Consider the following 18,591-nt stretch of genomic DNA (forward strand, 5'->3'; position numbering starts at 1 on the left):
GGTATTTGAAGCAAGAGGGATTACTGTGATATTGTTGACCCCTTAGGAAGAGTGTGGGCAAGGGTAAGGGGAATAACTCAAAAGGTCACAGTATGTCAGAACAGTTGATGTTTATTAAAATTTGTTACAATCTTTACATCTATACCATGCATACTTGAAGCCATACACACATATTTTAACATTCAAGTAAGAAAAGGATTATTAAAATTTAAACCTCTGCAGTACAAATATCACAGCATTTTTACACAATTTCTCATTCATCTTTGGTACTGTAAAGGCCCTTAATATTTTCCATATGTATTCTTCCTTTAGTGATTGATTGCCCATTTTGCCTGTCTCTGGACCTATACATAAATCTACTTACAGCTAAAAATGTAATGTTCATCTGTTTCCAATTAAGTAGCATGATTTACTAATACAATTAATGTTTTCTTATTCAGAATAGCCAAAAGACATTCCTGAATATTCTCATAGGTTTGCCTTATCAATTTAAAAGTCCACCAGACACAAGTGTCAGTTTACAAGACATAGTCATATTAGATCATGTCACGCAAAAAGTATCCTTGGATATCTTCCTAGAGGTGGGATGCATGAAACTGTGCACTTGAAGGACATACTAACAAATAATTACAGTCACCATTAACTTTTTGTGCTAGTTTTCTTAATTTTTCACATAATGATCTTCAACAAGTTACTTGCATTAAATATTTGGTACTTTTCCATTATCGGGGCAACACTTTCAATGCGAGAGTTCAGTTGAAATACAGAACCTTGACATGTCTATCGACCACATGTGTGTAAAAAGTATTTGTCTTAAAAATGTTTCTAAACAAAAAATGAAGTTATCTGGGTAAACTGTCCACACGCCTGGTTAACGGATGTGTCTTGCTACTGGATTTCAGCTGAGCAATGGCATTGAAAGTGCAGCGAGAAATGCTAAGAAAAGTAAATAAATGCAGCAAATGTGGAAACCGTGGGCTTTCTTCATTTTTATTTCTGTAGCATATCCATTCGTTATAATTGCCCTACCAGAAAGGAAAAATGAATGATCTCCCTGTACAGTGTCTTCTTAGTTTTAATGTCCTCCTGTGTGTGGTACACAAGTCATGAGGTGATTGACTATCACAGGCAACACCTCCGTGCAAAGCTCCTGTCAGTTCCTTCCCCCACATTCATCTCACCAGGCTGTCCTGAAAATAACATTAAGTATGACACAGAAAAGAAGGAAAATAAGGGACACTTAGCCCCCCAAAAAAGAAAATGTTTCACTGTAAAGTTGAGCCATTCACACTTTGAGAGAATGCTTTAAAGTGTTCCCTTTTACATGACATTGTGTTTTTATCGGTAATTTGCTCCTGCGGTTGCTGAGCCCCGAATGCTGTGTATTGTCATGTCTGTAAGGAGTTACTACAAACATCTTGTAAATTGGATAAAAGTTAAAGAGGAAAGATGTGACTTCTACATTTTTGAGACATGTTAACATAAACACTTAAAAGATGAACAGCTGAAAGACATGTAAATAGAGTAGTATCAGAGCTCAGCAACCGCTTTGAAGGTGTTGCCCAGATAACGGAAAAGTACCAAATATTTTTTATGTGACATACCCTACTGAATATGTTGCATATGTTGCTGTGTACATGCGGGATTTTCTACATTAGTAAAATGAAAACTTAAAATAACATATTCAGGAACATCTTTCGTCTGTTGTAAATTAAATGCTTTAGCAAAACATAATTATCTCGAAGATGAATGAGCATCACTCTAAATTTGTAGTAATAAGTAGAATTTATATGGGTCCTTGGGGGAGGGAAATGGGTATAATCAGGTTTTAAGGGAAGAGTTGCAATGACTGGTTTATTTGATTAACATACAGTATGGGTCTGAATAAGAAATTTAGAGTAAAATCAGTTTCCCTGTAAAACTGTATTTCATTAAGAAACCTTGTTTGTAGGGTAGGTGAAAGCTTACAGTGTCCTTCATTTAGCTTCTCCTGTTTAAACATAATCTCAATTGTTGATAGGTCATGAGGCTTAAAAAAGGGGATGGTTTTATTTTTTTATTAGGAGTTAGTGATAATGTACCTTTCCATATCAGTTACATAATGAAAAGGAGTTAAGTAAGTAGTTAAGATGTGGTGTATAATTAAGCGCAGTCTAGGCCATATATTTATTAACTGGACATATTTACCAGCATACCTTAAGTCATTGTCCAGTACAAGAAAAATGATAGGCTGAGGTAGCGCTTACGTAGTACGAGACGCAGCATGTGTGTGTCTAAGAGATGTGCACTGTGGACAACAGCAAAAAGTTGACCATTGTTGGGGTTAACTAGTGATGTGCTTAAGCAAAGACATCAGAAAGGAGAGTTGGTGGTGCTAGCAGTGTCCACTGTGAACTGTCTGAGAGTCAAAAGAATGAGGATCAAATCAGTGTGGGCTGTAGTCAGCAAGGAGGTTAGGATAGTCTAAATGACTTAGATGTGTATGAGGCTTTTCCCCATATTGTATAGCAGTCAAATGTTGTATTCTCCTTTAACGTTTGAGGGGGACAGATAGTTTGTTTACAGATTACATTCATAGGTGCAAGATGGGTCAGCAAAAGTGTAAGGCAGCTGTTTTTCTTGGACAGGTACTAAAAATCAATTTTAGAAGTAGCCTCATGATTACAGAGTAGTACATTAGCAAGATAATGTAATTTTACTGTACAGAAGAAAGTAACAAACCTCTACTAGTTATTTTAAAGTATGATGGACTGGGGAATATGTACTATTGGATAACATATTCAGTTCTCTCAGGCCCTCAAGGAAGTCGCTGAGCCCATTCTGGTGAAGAAACTATATAGCATTTTAATATAATACTGATTTTCAGACTAGCAATGATCCAGTTTAATTGCTGAGTCTCTGAGTATGGTATGTTTTGGGATGATGATTAAAATCAGTACAACTAAAATGTTAAAATATTCATTAGTTTGACTTTCTTTTCTTTTCTGCTAGCTCAACAAACTGTTCCTTCAGAGGAATATCCACATTTAGTGCAGAGGATCTTAGCTTCCTGTGCTCATAGTATATGGTTTGATTCCTTCCACTTTCACCTGCCTGCTATCGATACAGTTAGTGCAGAAAAAGTCACTTAACCAAGCAGTGCTTCCAGTTTGACCCTGAAAAAAAGTTGCCCAGTAGGATTACCTGGTCAACAAATAAGTAAATATATATAAACAGTAAAGAATCTGAAATTTTTATTTTTTTTATTTTAAATTTGTAGAATGTGACATTTGTGTTGCAAATTGCCTGTTGCAAAGTTCCTTGTTGGTTTGAGGGAGTCTGGAGTTTATACTTTACACCTGATATCTGGAAATTAACATTAAGATGAGTTATTTTCTCTTTTACAGACAGAGCTCTACCTGACCCACCTCCTCCATTAGAAAAGGCTGAGTATAAGTCTATAGAAATAACTGGTTATCTACCACTGCAGGATACCTTACAATATGTAGCACAGGTAGGTACACAGGAGTGTTGTTGTGGAGTTGGTTAACCGTATTGAATAGACATGTCCTGCCATGTTTGCTTTGTAAAGTGAATTGTGCTTTAATTTGATACGTCTCTTAGTGTATTGTAATCAGTGGTGGCATACTCTGATAGCATTATAATGCATTATGGAAGAATATACTGCAGCTTTCTGGGAGTTAGGTATCCAGTACATTATGTAGGGTGCTTCTTTTGATTTTCTCCGTAAATTGCATGAAATACTGGGGGTGTTGCCATGTCTTTTGTTGTGGTTTCACCCCTCCCTTACAGTGAAAGATTTCAGTAGAGATGGTGGAATGATGTTTTGTATTTGCTCACATTCAGATGTGTTTTTACTCTTCCACAGTATATTGCTGAAGTTTGCTTTTCGACAGGGTAGCATGGAGGGGATGTGTGCTTTTTTTTCCTATGGGTAGAATGAAATGATGAGCACTGTATTTAGTTAGCTATTTTGAATTTGTTATCCAGGCTAGAGCACTGATCCGATTGACCTATTTCAGTCTCAGCCCAGAATAAACGCAGTAGATTTATTTATTCATTCATTCATTTATGTTTTTTTTATTTTATTTTATTTATTTATTTGCTAACCAGGAAAGTCCATTGGGCCAAGATGAGCCCTTTTTCAATGGCGGCCCAGGGAGAAAAGCTGCACAGTAAATATGTACAAAAATCAGTAAAAGTAACAACAGGAATTAATACAGTAGTAGCTCAGTTGTATATACATACAAGATATAATACCAAGAGTTAATGCAATATGTTCTAGAAACAAACAAGCAGCAGTCAATACATGATATAATACAATAGAGTTATGTTACATCAGTAGTATAGAATCCTAAATAGAGCGTATACATTTTATCTTATGTGTCAGGCAGAATGCATATCTGAGCTACGGTAAAGCAGAAGAAGTAGGAGTAGTGGGAGGAAGATTAGGATGGGTGGGAGTAGGTGCATTCCCAGGAAGTGGAGAGATAAGTGACATAAGGCCTTAAAGGAGGAAAGATTTTGTGTACTACGGATGTAGGGAGGAAGTGATACATGACATTGTCTTCAGAGTGAATGACAAAAATGCAATATATACATGTATCATGTACAGAGTGAATATCAGATAATAGATGCATGGCATTCTATACTTATTGACAGACATAACACAATATGTACCATACATTATATAGCAAGTGAATATTGGAGTTGGAGTGCTAAAAGAATCACAATGAAAATTAGAGTCAAAGCAAGCTATGAAGAGGGGAGGTAGGATAGGAAGAGGTTAAATTATATAACCAAAGAGAGACAGCAGTTGTTTCTTCCTAGAGTCTTGTAATGTGTTTTTAGTTGTGATCAGAAAATGTGGTTAAAAAGAGTTTTCTTTATGAAAAGAAGAGAGAGGTTCTGATAATCTGGGACCAAGTTTCTGGCCACTTTGAAGGTCAAAAGTGGACTATTTACCAAGAGTTATTTGTCTAGAGCTTCTCACTTGGACTCCCAGTGCAAGTGGTTTCATTTGCAGGAGGAATCTTATTTGAACAGATCTTCTAGAGTTAGTAACTGAAGTTTGTCATTATTGTAAATACTTTGTTTAGCTCATCATATTGGCAATTTGCACGGCTGTTTTCAGATGTACTATAGAAAAACATTGAACCTTGTCAGCATAATGGTGTACTGTATTGAAATTCCTAGATTTCTTCAGTGTTTGTAATGATGATGCCCACCATATTTTTAGTGGGAACTCCTCTGATATTCTGTTTCTTAGAGAGCCCTTTCCTCTACATGTGTCATTCATTTAGTTCATTTAGTAGAATACATGCAGTATCCCATTAGAAGGGCATTTTCTGTAAAGTATGTATTATAAAAGTTGATCTGAAATTGTTAATTCTCATTCATTCCTTACGTATGGGTATCAGTTCCGAGCTCGGAACCAAGCCGGCCATTTTCCAAGCTCGTGTCAGCTTCAAACTCTCAAGCTAAACTCTTACCCACAATTCCCCTCTCCCTGTTACCTCAGATTTTGTTTGCCCCGTTGCCATCCGGTCGTGTCAAGCTACTTCTCTTGAGCTAAGTACAGTCAATTGTTGTTTAATTGCTTTACAAATTACTTTTCTGTCAGAAAAGTTAATATTTTATTGTCTCTTGCCCTATTGCGTCTAGCGTTCATAATTTCAGGTTTTCTTCTCTGTCCTTTACTTACCCTTTTTACCGCGAGGTAATTTCTCCTTGCCATCGTTGGTAATACCTTTCCTTCTTTTTCATACCATTGGATACTCTCTTGTACCATTGTTGCTACTTTTCTTTTTGTTAATATGACAGATAAAAAGGGTAGTCCAGGGTTTAAGCGGTGTTCTGATTGTGGACACAAACTGCCTACTTCTGATGCACACTCTTTGTGTGTTTATTGTTTGGGAGCTTCCCATTTATCTGTTGACCCACCTTGTGCTATATGTGAAAACTTTTCTAATAGAACTTTGTTAGAAAGGAAAAACCAACTGATACTGAAGGGACTTCTAAAATCTCCCTTTTCAGAGGCTATTTATGGGTCAGAGGTTTCAACCCCTCCTAAAGCCCATAAGAAAATACACGTTTCTACTAAGGCTAAATCCTTGCCTTCGTCCCCGCTGGGGACTCTCAACAACCAAAATCTAAAAAGGCTAAAATTTCGGCTCCAGAGCTCTCTGTCAGCCCCAGTGCTTTCGGTGCCCAGACCTCCAGCACCGAAGCCTTCGGCCCCATTAGTGATTTCGGCTCCGTCCTCTCCTGCAGTCTTCTACATATCGGCACCGAGGGGCTCCTCAGTTCAGACCTTTACCACTGTATCGACACTGACCGTTCAGTCGGCGCAGACCTTGACCGCGTCAGCTCCGAGATCTTCCTCGGAACCGAGGCCTTTATTACTGACTCCAGTTTTGTCTGTTCCGGTTTCATCACTGACAACCATTTCGGCACCAATCCCTGTGTCGGTGCAGACAATGACATCGGCACCGATGACGTCTTCGGTGCAGACTACAGTAGTTCAGTCTTTCTCGCCACCATTGTCCTCGGTGCGATCAGATGAGATGGGCACAGAGTCTGCCTCTTTTGTGGACAGGCCTGTTTCTCCCTCAGTCTCGGTGAGATCCACTAGAAGTATTTCTGAACATGATGTCTTGCATCTTGTGGACCAGGCATTCTTGGCCAGAGGTATTCCACCCCTCCAGGAACTATCCTTCCTTGGGAGGTGATCACCCTTCTCCAAAGATACCTTCTTATTCTTCTCCTTCATTGCCTTTGAAGTCCATTTAATATAGTTCAGTCTTCCCCTTCTGCGACTCCCTTTATGGATCTCACTAAGGAACTGCAGTTGCCTTTGTGGCAGGAAAGTTTTGCTACGACCCAGGATGTCAGCTGTGATACGCATAGCTTGCTGCTCCACAGCCATCCAGGGACTCCCGAGTCGGCAGGCTGAGCTACTTAGGGGAGGAGTGCCCCCTGTCCTCAACATACACTCCTCTCCGGGTGGACCAGCTTTCCACCTGATGGAGAAGGCTTTCGCTGCTGCTGGCGATATTGGACTGTCTGTACCTCTGCCCTCCTCTGGTACACTGGTTTCACAAGTCACACCTAGCAGACACCGGGTGCAAGGGCCTCAGGACATATTCCCTCAGGAATCCCCTTTTCCGTTGTCTTCCCCAGCTTCTCCCACTGAGGAGGTCCACCGGAAAAGTTTGTGTAAGAGGAAGCACATGGTCTCCACAGAGGAGTCTCTCACCGAAGACACAGATTTCGATGAGGGGGAAGGATCCCCTCGGTCACCCTCGGAAGTATCCTTCTGCGATATCCTTGAAATCCTGAAATGGAGAGGTGACTGGCATCCCTCTAATCTGACCCTGTTCCTGCAGGCTTTTCGTGCCCGGCCCCCTACCTCCTGGGTTACTCCACCTGCAGATGAACTTGTCAAGTTCATCGTGCAGCGTGCTTGGAAGGCCCCTGATACTGTTGAAGCAATTCCCCGGAGGCCTGATAAGATCTTGTCCCCTCCTGCTTCAGATCCCCATTGGTCCAAAGGTCTTCCTGTAGATGCCTTGGTGGTGGTGGCCACAACAAAAAAGGATCTGGCAGAAGAAGAAAGCCAGACTGTCCATCTGCCTAACAGCGAGTCCTGGGCCCCGGACAGAATAGGGAAGCGCACTTTTGCTTCAGTGACCTTTGCTATCAGGTCCCTGAATTATATGGCACATTTTACCAGGCTTCAAAGGGAAATGGTCTCTGAGCTCTCTGAAACCTTGGCTGGTGGTGTCTGATGAGGTCCGTGACAAAGTGGCCTCTCAGCTGGCCACCATTGAGTCTATATCTGACTCCTCTATGTGATTGATATCTCACGCATCAGAAGGAGCAGCTAGAGTGGCTGGTTCAGCTGCGGTCTTGAGACGACATGCCTGGATGCTGTTGTGCAACTTCGTGGAACCTTTTAAGTCTTCCTTTCTTAATGCCCCCATTGAGCCCTCCTCGTTGTTTGGGCCCAAAGTTAAAAGCACACTGGCCAGATGTGAACAAAACAGTAAGACCCTTTCTGCCATAGGTGTCCGTTATTCTTCCCCTCAATGTGCTTTCTGCCAAAACCAAGAGAGTGGGAAGATATGGTTCAAGAAATCTGAGTCCTTTCCGTGACACACAGGCCGAGTTCTCCCCCAAACGCAGAGGGGGAAACTCACAGGAAAGTCTCTCCTTTCGGAGCAGAGGGGGACTGCATAACCAGGGTTTCAGGGATTCTTTCCCTGGCCAATCCTGCCTGCGCTCCTGAAGAGTGGCCCAACTCCTTTCCTCTGGAGGTGGTTGGGGGACGTTTCTCCTTGTACCCTTCTGCCTGGCTAACCATCACCACCGATTCTTGGGTACAGAGGATCATAACCAGAGGTTATCATATCCCCTTCAATTTTCGTCCTGTCCCATCAAAAAAAATCTTCCCGACGTTCCACCCAGTCAGAGGGAAGAAGCAGAACTACAGGTAGAAAAGCTGCTAAGAAAAAAGAGTCATCCAAATAGTCCCTCCAGACCAGATAGGATCCGGATTCTACTCAAGACTATTTTTGATGCCAAAGAAAACCGGGGACTGGAGACCAATTTTGGACCTCAGTGTATTGAGCAAGTTTATGAGTACAAAAATTCTGGATGGTCACTATACAGTCTATCCTCCCGCTTTTGGAAAAAGACTATTGGATGTGCTCTGTAGATCTTCAAGATGCATACTACCACATAAAGGTGGACAGGCCATCAAGAAGATTTCTGCACTTCCGTGCGGGAGCCATTCACTACCAGTTCAGAGTACTGCCCTTCGAACTCTCTACAGCCCCAGAGTGTTAAAGTGCATGGCAGTTGTCACAGCTCACTTGTGACTTCAAGGATTCCAGGTGTTTCCGTATCTAGACGACTGGCTCATTTCGGCCCCCACCAGACATCTACTGGAAAAAGCCCTGGCATACTGTCTTCCCACTGCTCAAAGGCTAGGCATAACCATAAACTGGCAGAAATCCAATCTCACCCCATCTCATTCGACAGAATTCATAGGAGTTATCTTGGACACAAAAAACTGCAGAACGGCTATTCCAGAGCACAGAATTTTAAGGATAAAGCAACAGCTAATTCCAATTCTTTCAAAGGAAAAATCCACGACTCACTTGGTTCTACAGCTGTTGGGTTCTATGGCAGCCTCCATCACCATTGTTCCCCTGGCCAGGTTTCACATGAGGCTTCTACAATGGCTACTGCTCACCCAGTGGCATCCTCTTTCAGCCATAATTCGAGTAACCCACAGGTGCAAACAGGATTTAAATTGGTGGATGACCCACAATCTCTCTCAGTGGTCTCACCCTTTTTCCCCCCAGCAACCTAAGGCCACACTGACCACGGACACCTCCCTGATGGGTTGGTGGGGCTATGTTAGGGACAGACAGTCCAAGGCACTTGGTCCCAACCGGAGGCCCATCTGCATATAAATGTTCTAGAGCTGAGGGGCGGTGCTTCTGGCATTGCAAGCATTCCATCCCCTGCTGCCGTCTGGGACAATTGCGATTCAATCAGACAACATGGCGGTGGTCTGGTATATCAACAAGAGAGGTGGAAACAAATCTTACCCCCTTTGTCGAGAGGCCATGAGGATATGGCAGTGGGCAATGGCTACCAACCGCTTTCTTCTAGCAACTCACATTCCCGGAAGTTTCAACGTGATAGCAGACAGACTCAGCAGGTGCATTCTCCAACCTCACGAGTGGTCCCTGAATCCCTTGATAGCGGCAGAGATCTTCCACCGCTGGGGCCGTCCTTGCTGCGACCTCTTTGCATCCCCGCCCAACTACAAATGCAGCAACTACTTCACCATGATTCCCCCTCCGGGACAGTCACCCAGGGATGCTCTAGTCCACGATTGGCCCTCGGGTCTTCTCTACGCATTTCCGCCCTTTCCTCTCATTCCCCAGTTTCTGAAGAAAGCCCGGTGGTTGAAGAGCAGGGTAATCCTCATCACACCATATTGGCCACGACAGATTTGGTTACCATTCCTTTGGCCTCACCTACTAGATCGACCATGGATCCTCCATCCAATCCCAGAGTTGATCTCACACCCACAGAACCTGACTCATCCCAACCTGAACAGCTTGAAGCTAACGGCTTGGCTACTCCAATTCCCTTGGTTGCCAGGCAGAATGTGATATTCTCATTGCTTCCCATAAGTCCTCCACTAGAATTATTTATCTGAGCAAGTGGAAAAGATTTACCTGTTGGCTGAAAGATAAACAAGTAGACCCCTTTTCAGCTTCAGTGTCGATACTAGACTATCTGGCCGACCTGTTTCAGTCAGGTGTATCGGCCTCTACCATTAGAGTTCATTTGGCTGCAATTTCTAATTTTCATGAGGGTGTCCAAGATTTCTTTCTTATGTCCCATAAATTGTGCAAGACCTTCATAAAAGGTGTGAATCATCTGAAACCACCCTTTAGAGAACCTATTCAACCATGGGATTTATCATTAGTTCTGCAAGCTCTGACAATGTCACCTTTTGAACCAGCCTCTTCTTGCGACCTCAAGTATTTATCATGGAAAACCTTGTTTTTGGTCGCTATTACTTCTGCCAGGCATATTTCTGAACTTCAAGCTTTATGTATCGAGTCCATACTTGATTTTTCATAGAGATAAGAGTGTCTCTGAGAACTAATCCGTCATTTCTGCCTAAAGTGATCTCTGAAATGTCCATTAATCAAGCCAGTTTTCTTTCCCAACCATTCAGACGGAGGAGAGTATTGCCTACATACCCTTGATATTCACAGGCAAATCCGTTTTTACCTAAACAGGACTAAACCCTTTCGTAAATCTGACCAGTTATTTTTGGCCTTTTCTGGACCTAGATTAAGATCAGCTGTTGCTAAGGTCACATTAGCTAGATGGTTGAAGAACTGCGTGACCTTTATTTACATAAAGTAACATTTTGTTGCCTACTACCATGAAAGCTCATTCAAAAAGGTCGATAGCAACTTCTGCTGCCTTCCATGCCAGAGCTTCTTTACATGACATTTATGCAGCTGCAACTTGGGCTACGCCTCATACTTTCATCAATCATTACAAATTGGATTTGGCCTCCAGGGGAAGAGCATCTTTCGGTTCTATGGTGCTCAGGAATGTCCTTCCATGAGAGCCTCCCAGAGGTAGCTGGGGACGCTGTCCCATATGTAAGGAATGAACGAGGATTAACAATATCAGATAAAGAAGTTATGTCTTACCATGACGTTCCATCTGTATTGTTGATCCTCGTTCAGTCATTACGACCCTCCCTCCCTCCTTCCCCCTGCTGTGGTTTCTAGTGAATCTCACCATCCAGGTCTCTTAGGTTGTTTGACCAGAGGTTTCCTCTACCTTCTTTAACTTGCAAACTCAATCTGAGGTAACAGGGAGAGGGGAATTGTGGGTAAGAGTTTAGCTCGAGAGTTTGAAGTTGACGCGAGCTTGGAAAATGGCCTGCTTGGTTCCGAGCTCAGAACCGATACCCATACGTAATAACTGAACGAGGATCAACAATACAGATGGAACGTTATGGTAAAACATAACTTCTTTTTTTCTCAGTTACTTGGTTGTTCTTTTAATAGGTTTATAGGTTCATAGATTAGTATATAAAGTTTTATTCTTAAATTGGCACAATCACCAATTTTATGTCACAGGTTCTGTTTCAAAATTATTTAAAACAATATTAATTGATAAGCTTTTTCTTAAAGAGAGAATGGTAGCTTCATGTTTTATTACACGTAGCGCTGTGGCAACCCAGTATGACAGTAAGTGTTGCAGCTACCATGCTTGTATGATGTCTCATGACTACACTAGTCAGTCTTGCCTTCATTACGTAGAAGAATAAACACTCATGTTTCTCACAATGAGTCCTGTAAAATTATATAAATCTATAAAGCAGCAGATTCATTGACTGTGTAAGTGTGCACCAGCTTGTGTTAGAATTATATGACTGTCAATACACTTGTTTTCCTACACCGATAATATTTTCCTAGTTTACAATAAATATCTTCCATTGTATCTTGAGCTGTTATTTTTCAAACAAGAAATTCCAGAACTTACGTCTGCTTCTAGACCCAGGTTGCTGAAATCTCAGTATTTCTTCCCTTAGTATCTTTTTGCCATCCACTTTTCTCAGATTTAATTTGGTATGGATTTCATTGTTAATGTGCCTTCATACGTCTTCTGGACAATGCTTAAAATAATGGGGGGGGGCATAGCCAAAAATCAGTCACAAACTTTAAATATTGCTCTTAAAAACTTAGAAAGTTGTTGGAATAAGAGGATTTGCTTTAGCATATATTATTCAAATGATATGAGGTCTGAAACTCACGTTTGTCACTATGTAGTGACTTCAGTCCTCAATGATTTTCCAGAAAACCACAAATGTTATAAAGAACAGACCAAAAATAGACAAAATTATTGCCATTCTGAGTAGTTGAGTAGTATGTCTGTCTCATATATTCAAGTAAGATCTTGTCCAACTGATTCTTAATGCAGTTGACAACCCATTTACCTGTCAAAAATTATCCATCTTTTGTGGAGTGGCATGTAACATTATTACCCATTAGTTGTAGTGACAGATACCAAATCAGTTCAACTGTTAATTCAACTTGTTTATTTGCTTTCCTTATATTTTGTCAGTATATAACTTAATATTGTTTGTAATAACTAATTAGAGGAATCATATTTGGGAATTACATTTTTAATAATTCTTTGCTTTAGTCACATTTGTTATACCATGACTGAAGTAAGAGACTCCAAGTAGAAACCGTACGAGTCTTATTTAGAAAGCTTTGAGTGGTAATGAGCAATGGCAAAGAAGACATGAATGTACATGAAAAAATATCTAAGATAAACATCCATGACCAAAGTGAATATGCTATAAATATACTTCACTAAAGTGAATATGGTATAAACATTCATGACAAAAAATAAATAACCTGCAATATATAAGTAGATGTGTGATTTAAGTGAAGTGTTGTCATCTATAAAACCTGTGAGCATAAATACTAGTTTCTTCATGTTATTGTTTGCTCCTGTATTATAATATACATAATCACTACTCTTCCAGCAAACAGTTTGGTAATTCTTTAAATGGTTTTTGAAAGTTGTGAGTAATTTCTCCAACTTCAGTGTCAGAGTAATTTGTATCACATAGACATCATTTGAAAGACTGCCACACAATTATTAATGGCATTGCTTATGCTCTTAATAGATTGCAGTTTCAGAAATGTAAAATGTTTTAGATGTTTTCAGTATCTTTATTAAATCATCACATTTTAAACTATAGCATGAATTTACATACATTAGAAAAGAAAACTAACCATTATGACAATTTCCTTGTTATTTCTTTGAATTTTATAATTTTTTTTCACTCTTGCAGCACATAAATTGCTCGGCTCCAGCCTTCCCTTAAACCTCACTCTTCATTCTGAATATTTTTCTGCATGTATTGTCCTGACAAATACTGTTTATTTATATGAAATGATCTCATCCCTTTTTAAAAGATCACACTTCCATTTTTTCAACTCTTTTATAATATTTTAAATTTCTGTTGCATTAGGTTTAGATTTTGATTTCAATTTTCTCTTAATTGTGCCTTTTTTGGCAGCCAAGAGCAGTAAACTTAGTAAGGCTTTACTATTTCTAGGCAGTTTAGATCGCATATTTCTGCTCAACAAAAAAAAATGTAGTTACAATCATTTTTCACCAACATATCTATCAAAGTACTTGTTCCATTTATAAAAAAACATGTTCTGAATTTCTTCTACCATTTGCCATCTAGCTGAGGACAAATCCTATGAAGTCTAATCCAGTATATGAAAATACCTATGCAAACACTTTCATGTAAAAGTCATAAGTTGTGTATTTGAGAGCCTTGCAGATGTCTGCTCATTGTTCTATTGTAAATTAGCTTTCCGTTCTCTCTTCTCAGTCTTTTCTAACTTTCTCTGATTGATCAAGGAAGCAGTTAACTAATGCAATCCAAAGCAAGAACGGGTCCCAGATAATATAAATATGTTAAGTCACACAAACACAAAAGTATCCAGAATTTAAGTACTTTCATCCGTTATAGCATATGGATTCCTTAAGAACTTCCATACTTTAATTTATTCAGAAATTAAATAATAAATTCAAAAAGTAATATGTAATTCAACCACCAATTCAGTGACCCACTCAATTATTATATAATAAATATTTTTCAAGAAGACAACTATAACTGTAAATCAAACAACGAAATGGAAAAAAGGAATTTATGCCTGTTTTCTCTTTGACCTTTAAAGACTTGTTTGGAGCGTTTCTGTCCAGGCCTCCACTCAGAATTGGCTCGTTCCAAGTCAGACTTTCCCAGTAAACAAATGTTAAATAAACAAAATAAAAACAAATTTATATGTCCTCTTTATAAACCCTATTATTTAGTTTAGGAACACAAATGCTATCATTGCCCTACTCATAAAATCCCAACTAACTCTATCGAATGCTTTCTCTGCATCAGACCCACCAAAAGTAGTGGCATTTTTCTTTTACTCTGCTAACTTCTTAATCATCATTGTCCCCAATTTTTAATACTTTTCCATTCTTCCACATTTTTGTCAGGGACAGCTCTTTTTACTGGTTGGATTGCATTTTTACTAATGTAGGTCTCAGCTGCTTTCTCATGTCCAGATTTGTTGCTTATACATAACATGGTCTCTCAGTTAATAAATCGTGCTGTGAAACGCCAGTTCCATTGCTTATTTTTTACTTACATATTAATGCAATCTCTTCCTTCTAGATTTTGTGGTATATGCAGAAAATGTGTTTGCCTTCTTATCTTTGTTCTTTAATTTAGAATGGACACAGATTGACTTATGAGATGATTTGTAAGGTGACCTCACTGCATTTTAAGCCTTTTGCTTATTTGAAGGGATATTTATGTTGCAATCAAGTAATGTGTATAAGGAGATGTTAGTATATTTTTGCTATTTGCATGACTTATTTGCGTTAAGGTGTATTATTGTAGGTGGTACTAGACAACAGATTTGCAATATTGATGATTTTTGATAGAAGAAATGTAGAGTTAGTGACTGAGATTGACCCACACACAGTGCCTTTATATTGGACTACAGTGGGGCCCATATGCTGCATTTTGTAATGTATTTTTTTAAAGTAAAGAAGTTTTATTTGTTTTCAGGACTTTGGCTTTGAGAACTGATTATCCTTTTTGTAGGGAATATATATAAATGCGTTGAGTATCTAATGTTGGGGTAGTACCTCACCCTGTTGTACTTTTTCCTGTAAGCTGAATTTGTCGTGGTCTAGTCTAACTGCTGAAGGATAGTAACAGAGATTCTTGGAGGAGAAATTTGAGTTGAGAGTGGATGTGCTCCATAGATTTTCAACATTCTGACTGCTGCAGTAGCCTCTTGGCTATATGGGTTGCATCCTGCCAAGGGTACAACAACCATCATGCTTCACAAAGTTCTGGCCCACTCTCACACGTACAGTCTTGACTGCTGATTCCAATTTCTTGGAAGGAACTCAGCAGTCAGTGCGTACAAATTGTCAGTTGTATTTTGCTACATCAAGAGGAAGCACTCTGAGGCTTCACAGAAGCATTAATTGGCCTTCAAGCTTTATATCTGTCAGATAAGTCCCCACAGGGGAACCCTTCTACACAGAATTTGTTACCCTTCTTAAATATTGTTATATGTTATTTAATGGCTTAAAGCAGTGTTTACCCTTTATGTTTCCTGTCAGGGACAACCAGTTTTAGCTAAGGGCTTATTTTTTTGATTTGGGAGCTGTTACTGTGGAAAAAGTGAACTGTTTATGTAAACTTTTAAGCTATTTGTATGAATTTAAGGATTGAGCAGTGTTTTGAAAGGGCAGAAAGCATTTTCAATGTTTTAGTGCTTGTGTATACTTTCTGAAAATTTACCTTTATTCATTGTGAAGAAATGCTTTGTTTTTGTCAAGATTTTATGTTCTGCTTATGCTTTTACAGAAATGGGGACAGTGAGGAAGTGTGTGTGTGTGTGTATGCTGTTTGTGAACACTTATCTGGTAACCTACCTTCTTAACAACTCATTTCAGCACTGCGTACTACCATTCAGACCTCTTCCTTTACTGCAGCAAGGATACTTGCTCTATATTATTTATTTGGTATTTGTTTACTGGGAAATTCTGACTGGGATAATATCCGTATTGGGTTTTCTCCTCCTGTACTTAAAAAGAAGAAAGAACACAATAAAGAGCCCTTGCCACCAGTGTGGGCTCAGATAAACTTTCAAACATTAATGAACCTGTAGTGGCAACTCTTGTTCCAAAGATCACTCACTCATTTCTCAGGTTTCCTCTGGTGTAGTCCTTTCAGCCACCAGGGTCTGGGGGGGGGGATCAGCCATGCTCTCTTCAGCTGTTCCAGTGTTTGATTCAAGTAGGGGGGTGCCATGTTGATTGGTCTGGGAAACACTCCAGAAGATGCTTCTCTGACTGGGGAAAAAGGCCTCTTGACAGGGCTGAAGTGTCATCTCATAGTTTGTTTTCTTCCAGGGTTTTACATGAAAAGAGAAAACAAAAGGTTAGACATTGTTCATCTCAAGAAATGGTGGCTGCTTGTAAAGATGATTTCTTAAATTAGCCAGGCTGCTATTACAGGCTGTTAATCCTGGCGCTCAGCAGTCCTTACCAGAAGAGTGTTAGTAGAGCTATTTCTGAAAAAAAAAATCTATCACAGAGGATTCTAGCAGAGACAGAACCTCTGTCTCCTCTAGCAGACTCCCAAGCCCATATCTCTGATTTTGAGGAAACTAGGTCCTGTATGCCGACCTTGGAGGAATTTTCCTTCTCACAAACCATTTCTAGGATGAATGAGGTGTTTTTGTGGGAATACATAGATATTCCCCCTAAACTAAGGTGATGTGTTATACCTTCCATTTTTCAAGCTTTGGAGGATGTGTTTAATGCTGCCTGTAGTCCTAATTATCAACCTTCAGTACCCAAAAGGACAGATAAACTGCATAAAGTATCACAAACTAGCAATTTTTTCCCCGTCTTGGATTTGACCCAGGTGCTATTTTCCACCTCTTTGCCAGGTCATAACAGCCTGTAGGTAAATATAAACCCTTCACCTGTAGATAAAGAAGTCAAGGTATTTGACAGATTTGGTAAGAGAATTTTCTCTTCTCCCATTTTACAGAGTTCTTAACTACCAGACACATACGTGGAAGTTTATTCTTTGTAGTGCAAACAGTTTGAGGGAATGCATTTCCTTCAGAAGGTAGCTTCTTTCTGAATCCATTTGTTTTGAATCTTGATCTCAAGTATCTAAATATTTGAAGAGTGTGTATGATTGTGCAGATACTGTGTCTAGGCCACTGCTACTTCTACAGTTTTGAGGAGATATGCCTGAGTGCGTAACCAAACATTTTCTAATGAAGTAAAGTCTGAAACTTTGAATTCTGCTTTAGATAAGAGATTTTTCTTGGCCAGTCTACTACTCGGGTCCTCAAACAATTTGTTGAAAGAGAGAAGTTAATTCGGAGAGTGTTGAAGATTTTTGATGTCTCCCTTTACAAATCCTCCAAATCCTCTTTTCGTTATAAAAAAACAAAACAAGCAATCCTTGCCACCTCTAGGCAAACAGGAAGCAAAAAAGAGAATGCAGGATGGAAACAGCAACAAACACGGATTCTTTCCAAAAAACATGCTTATCAGATAGTTAAGAATTATTATGCCATCTTTTTGTCTCCCATCCTCCACCCTGCCTTCCTCTCTCTGTAAATTTGTCCCAGAATATGGCTGTTTACATTCCTCTTTGGAAATTAATTGTTTTAGACTGTTGGGTGCTAGAAGTAATTCATTAGGGATAGATTTGGCAGTGGACACCTGCTTTTGCTGATTTGATCTGAACCAGTGATTTTTTTTTCCTTAGGTTCTTCAACACTTACTCACTCTAGGAGTCTTGGAACCAGTGTTTTTAGATCAAAGGTGCAAAAACTTCTATTCTGGAACATTTCTGGATCCAAAGAAAGAGTTTTCATGGAGATCAGTTCTAGAGCTTTCCTTTCTGAATGTGTATGTGCAAGTGCCAAAATTCAAAATACAGTCTCTTCAGACTGTTACCTCTTATTTCTCCTTTGAGTGTTAAGGGTGAAATTAGATCAAAAGGATGCTTATCCCATTCCCATAGCCAGAGACTTCAAGAAATTTCTCAGATTGTCTGTGTCAGTGTCTCATTGTTTCTTTTCATTACTTGTTGGGTTATTTATATACATATAATATATATATTTATAGCTCCAAGGGTATTAACAAAGTGTCTAACGTTAGTGATAGCTGATTGCAGACTGCAGGACATTCAAATATTTCCTTAATTAGATGACTTGCTTATTTTTAGTCTTTTCTCAGATGTCAAGAATCCTTAACATGAGTTTCATATCTTCTTACCAATGTGGGATTCCAGATAAACATAAACTCCCTTTTGGCCCAAGCAGCATTGGTTCCCCATCTTATTGAATTGGCAAAGGGCAATTAACACAAGCTTTCTCACAGACTGGACATAATGACACA

The 18,591-nt window shown here is 39.6% G+C and overlaps 1 protein-coding gene across 4 annotated transcripts in view; it reads left to right on the forward strand.

The window, feature by feature from the left end:
• The window catches only part of GLB1L2 (galactosidase beta 1 like 2), a 2,046,079-nt gene that overhangs the window by 1,620,185 nt on the left and 407,303 nt on the right, over window positions 1-18,591 (forward strand). For all 4 annotated transcript variants that reach the window (XM_044081172.1, XM_044081170.1, XM_044081169.1 and 1 more), the window contains exon 12: window positions 3,387-3,493. In XM_044081172.1, the coding sequence (XP_043937107.1) occupies window positions 3,387-3,493 (107 nt within the window). The remainder of the gene's footprint in view (window positions 1-3,386; window positions 3,494-18,591) is intronic.

Source organism: Protopterus annectens, chromosome 8.part0 (assembly GCF_019279795.1).
Source record: "Protopterus annectens isolate FY-2018-M chromosome 8.part0, PAN1.0, whole genome shotgun sequence".
NCBI classification, from domain to species: Eukaryota; Metazoa; Chordata; order Ceratodontiformes; family Protopteridae; genus Protopterus; species Protopterus annectens.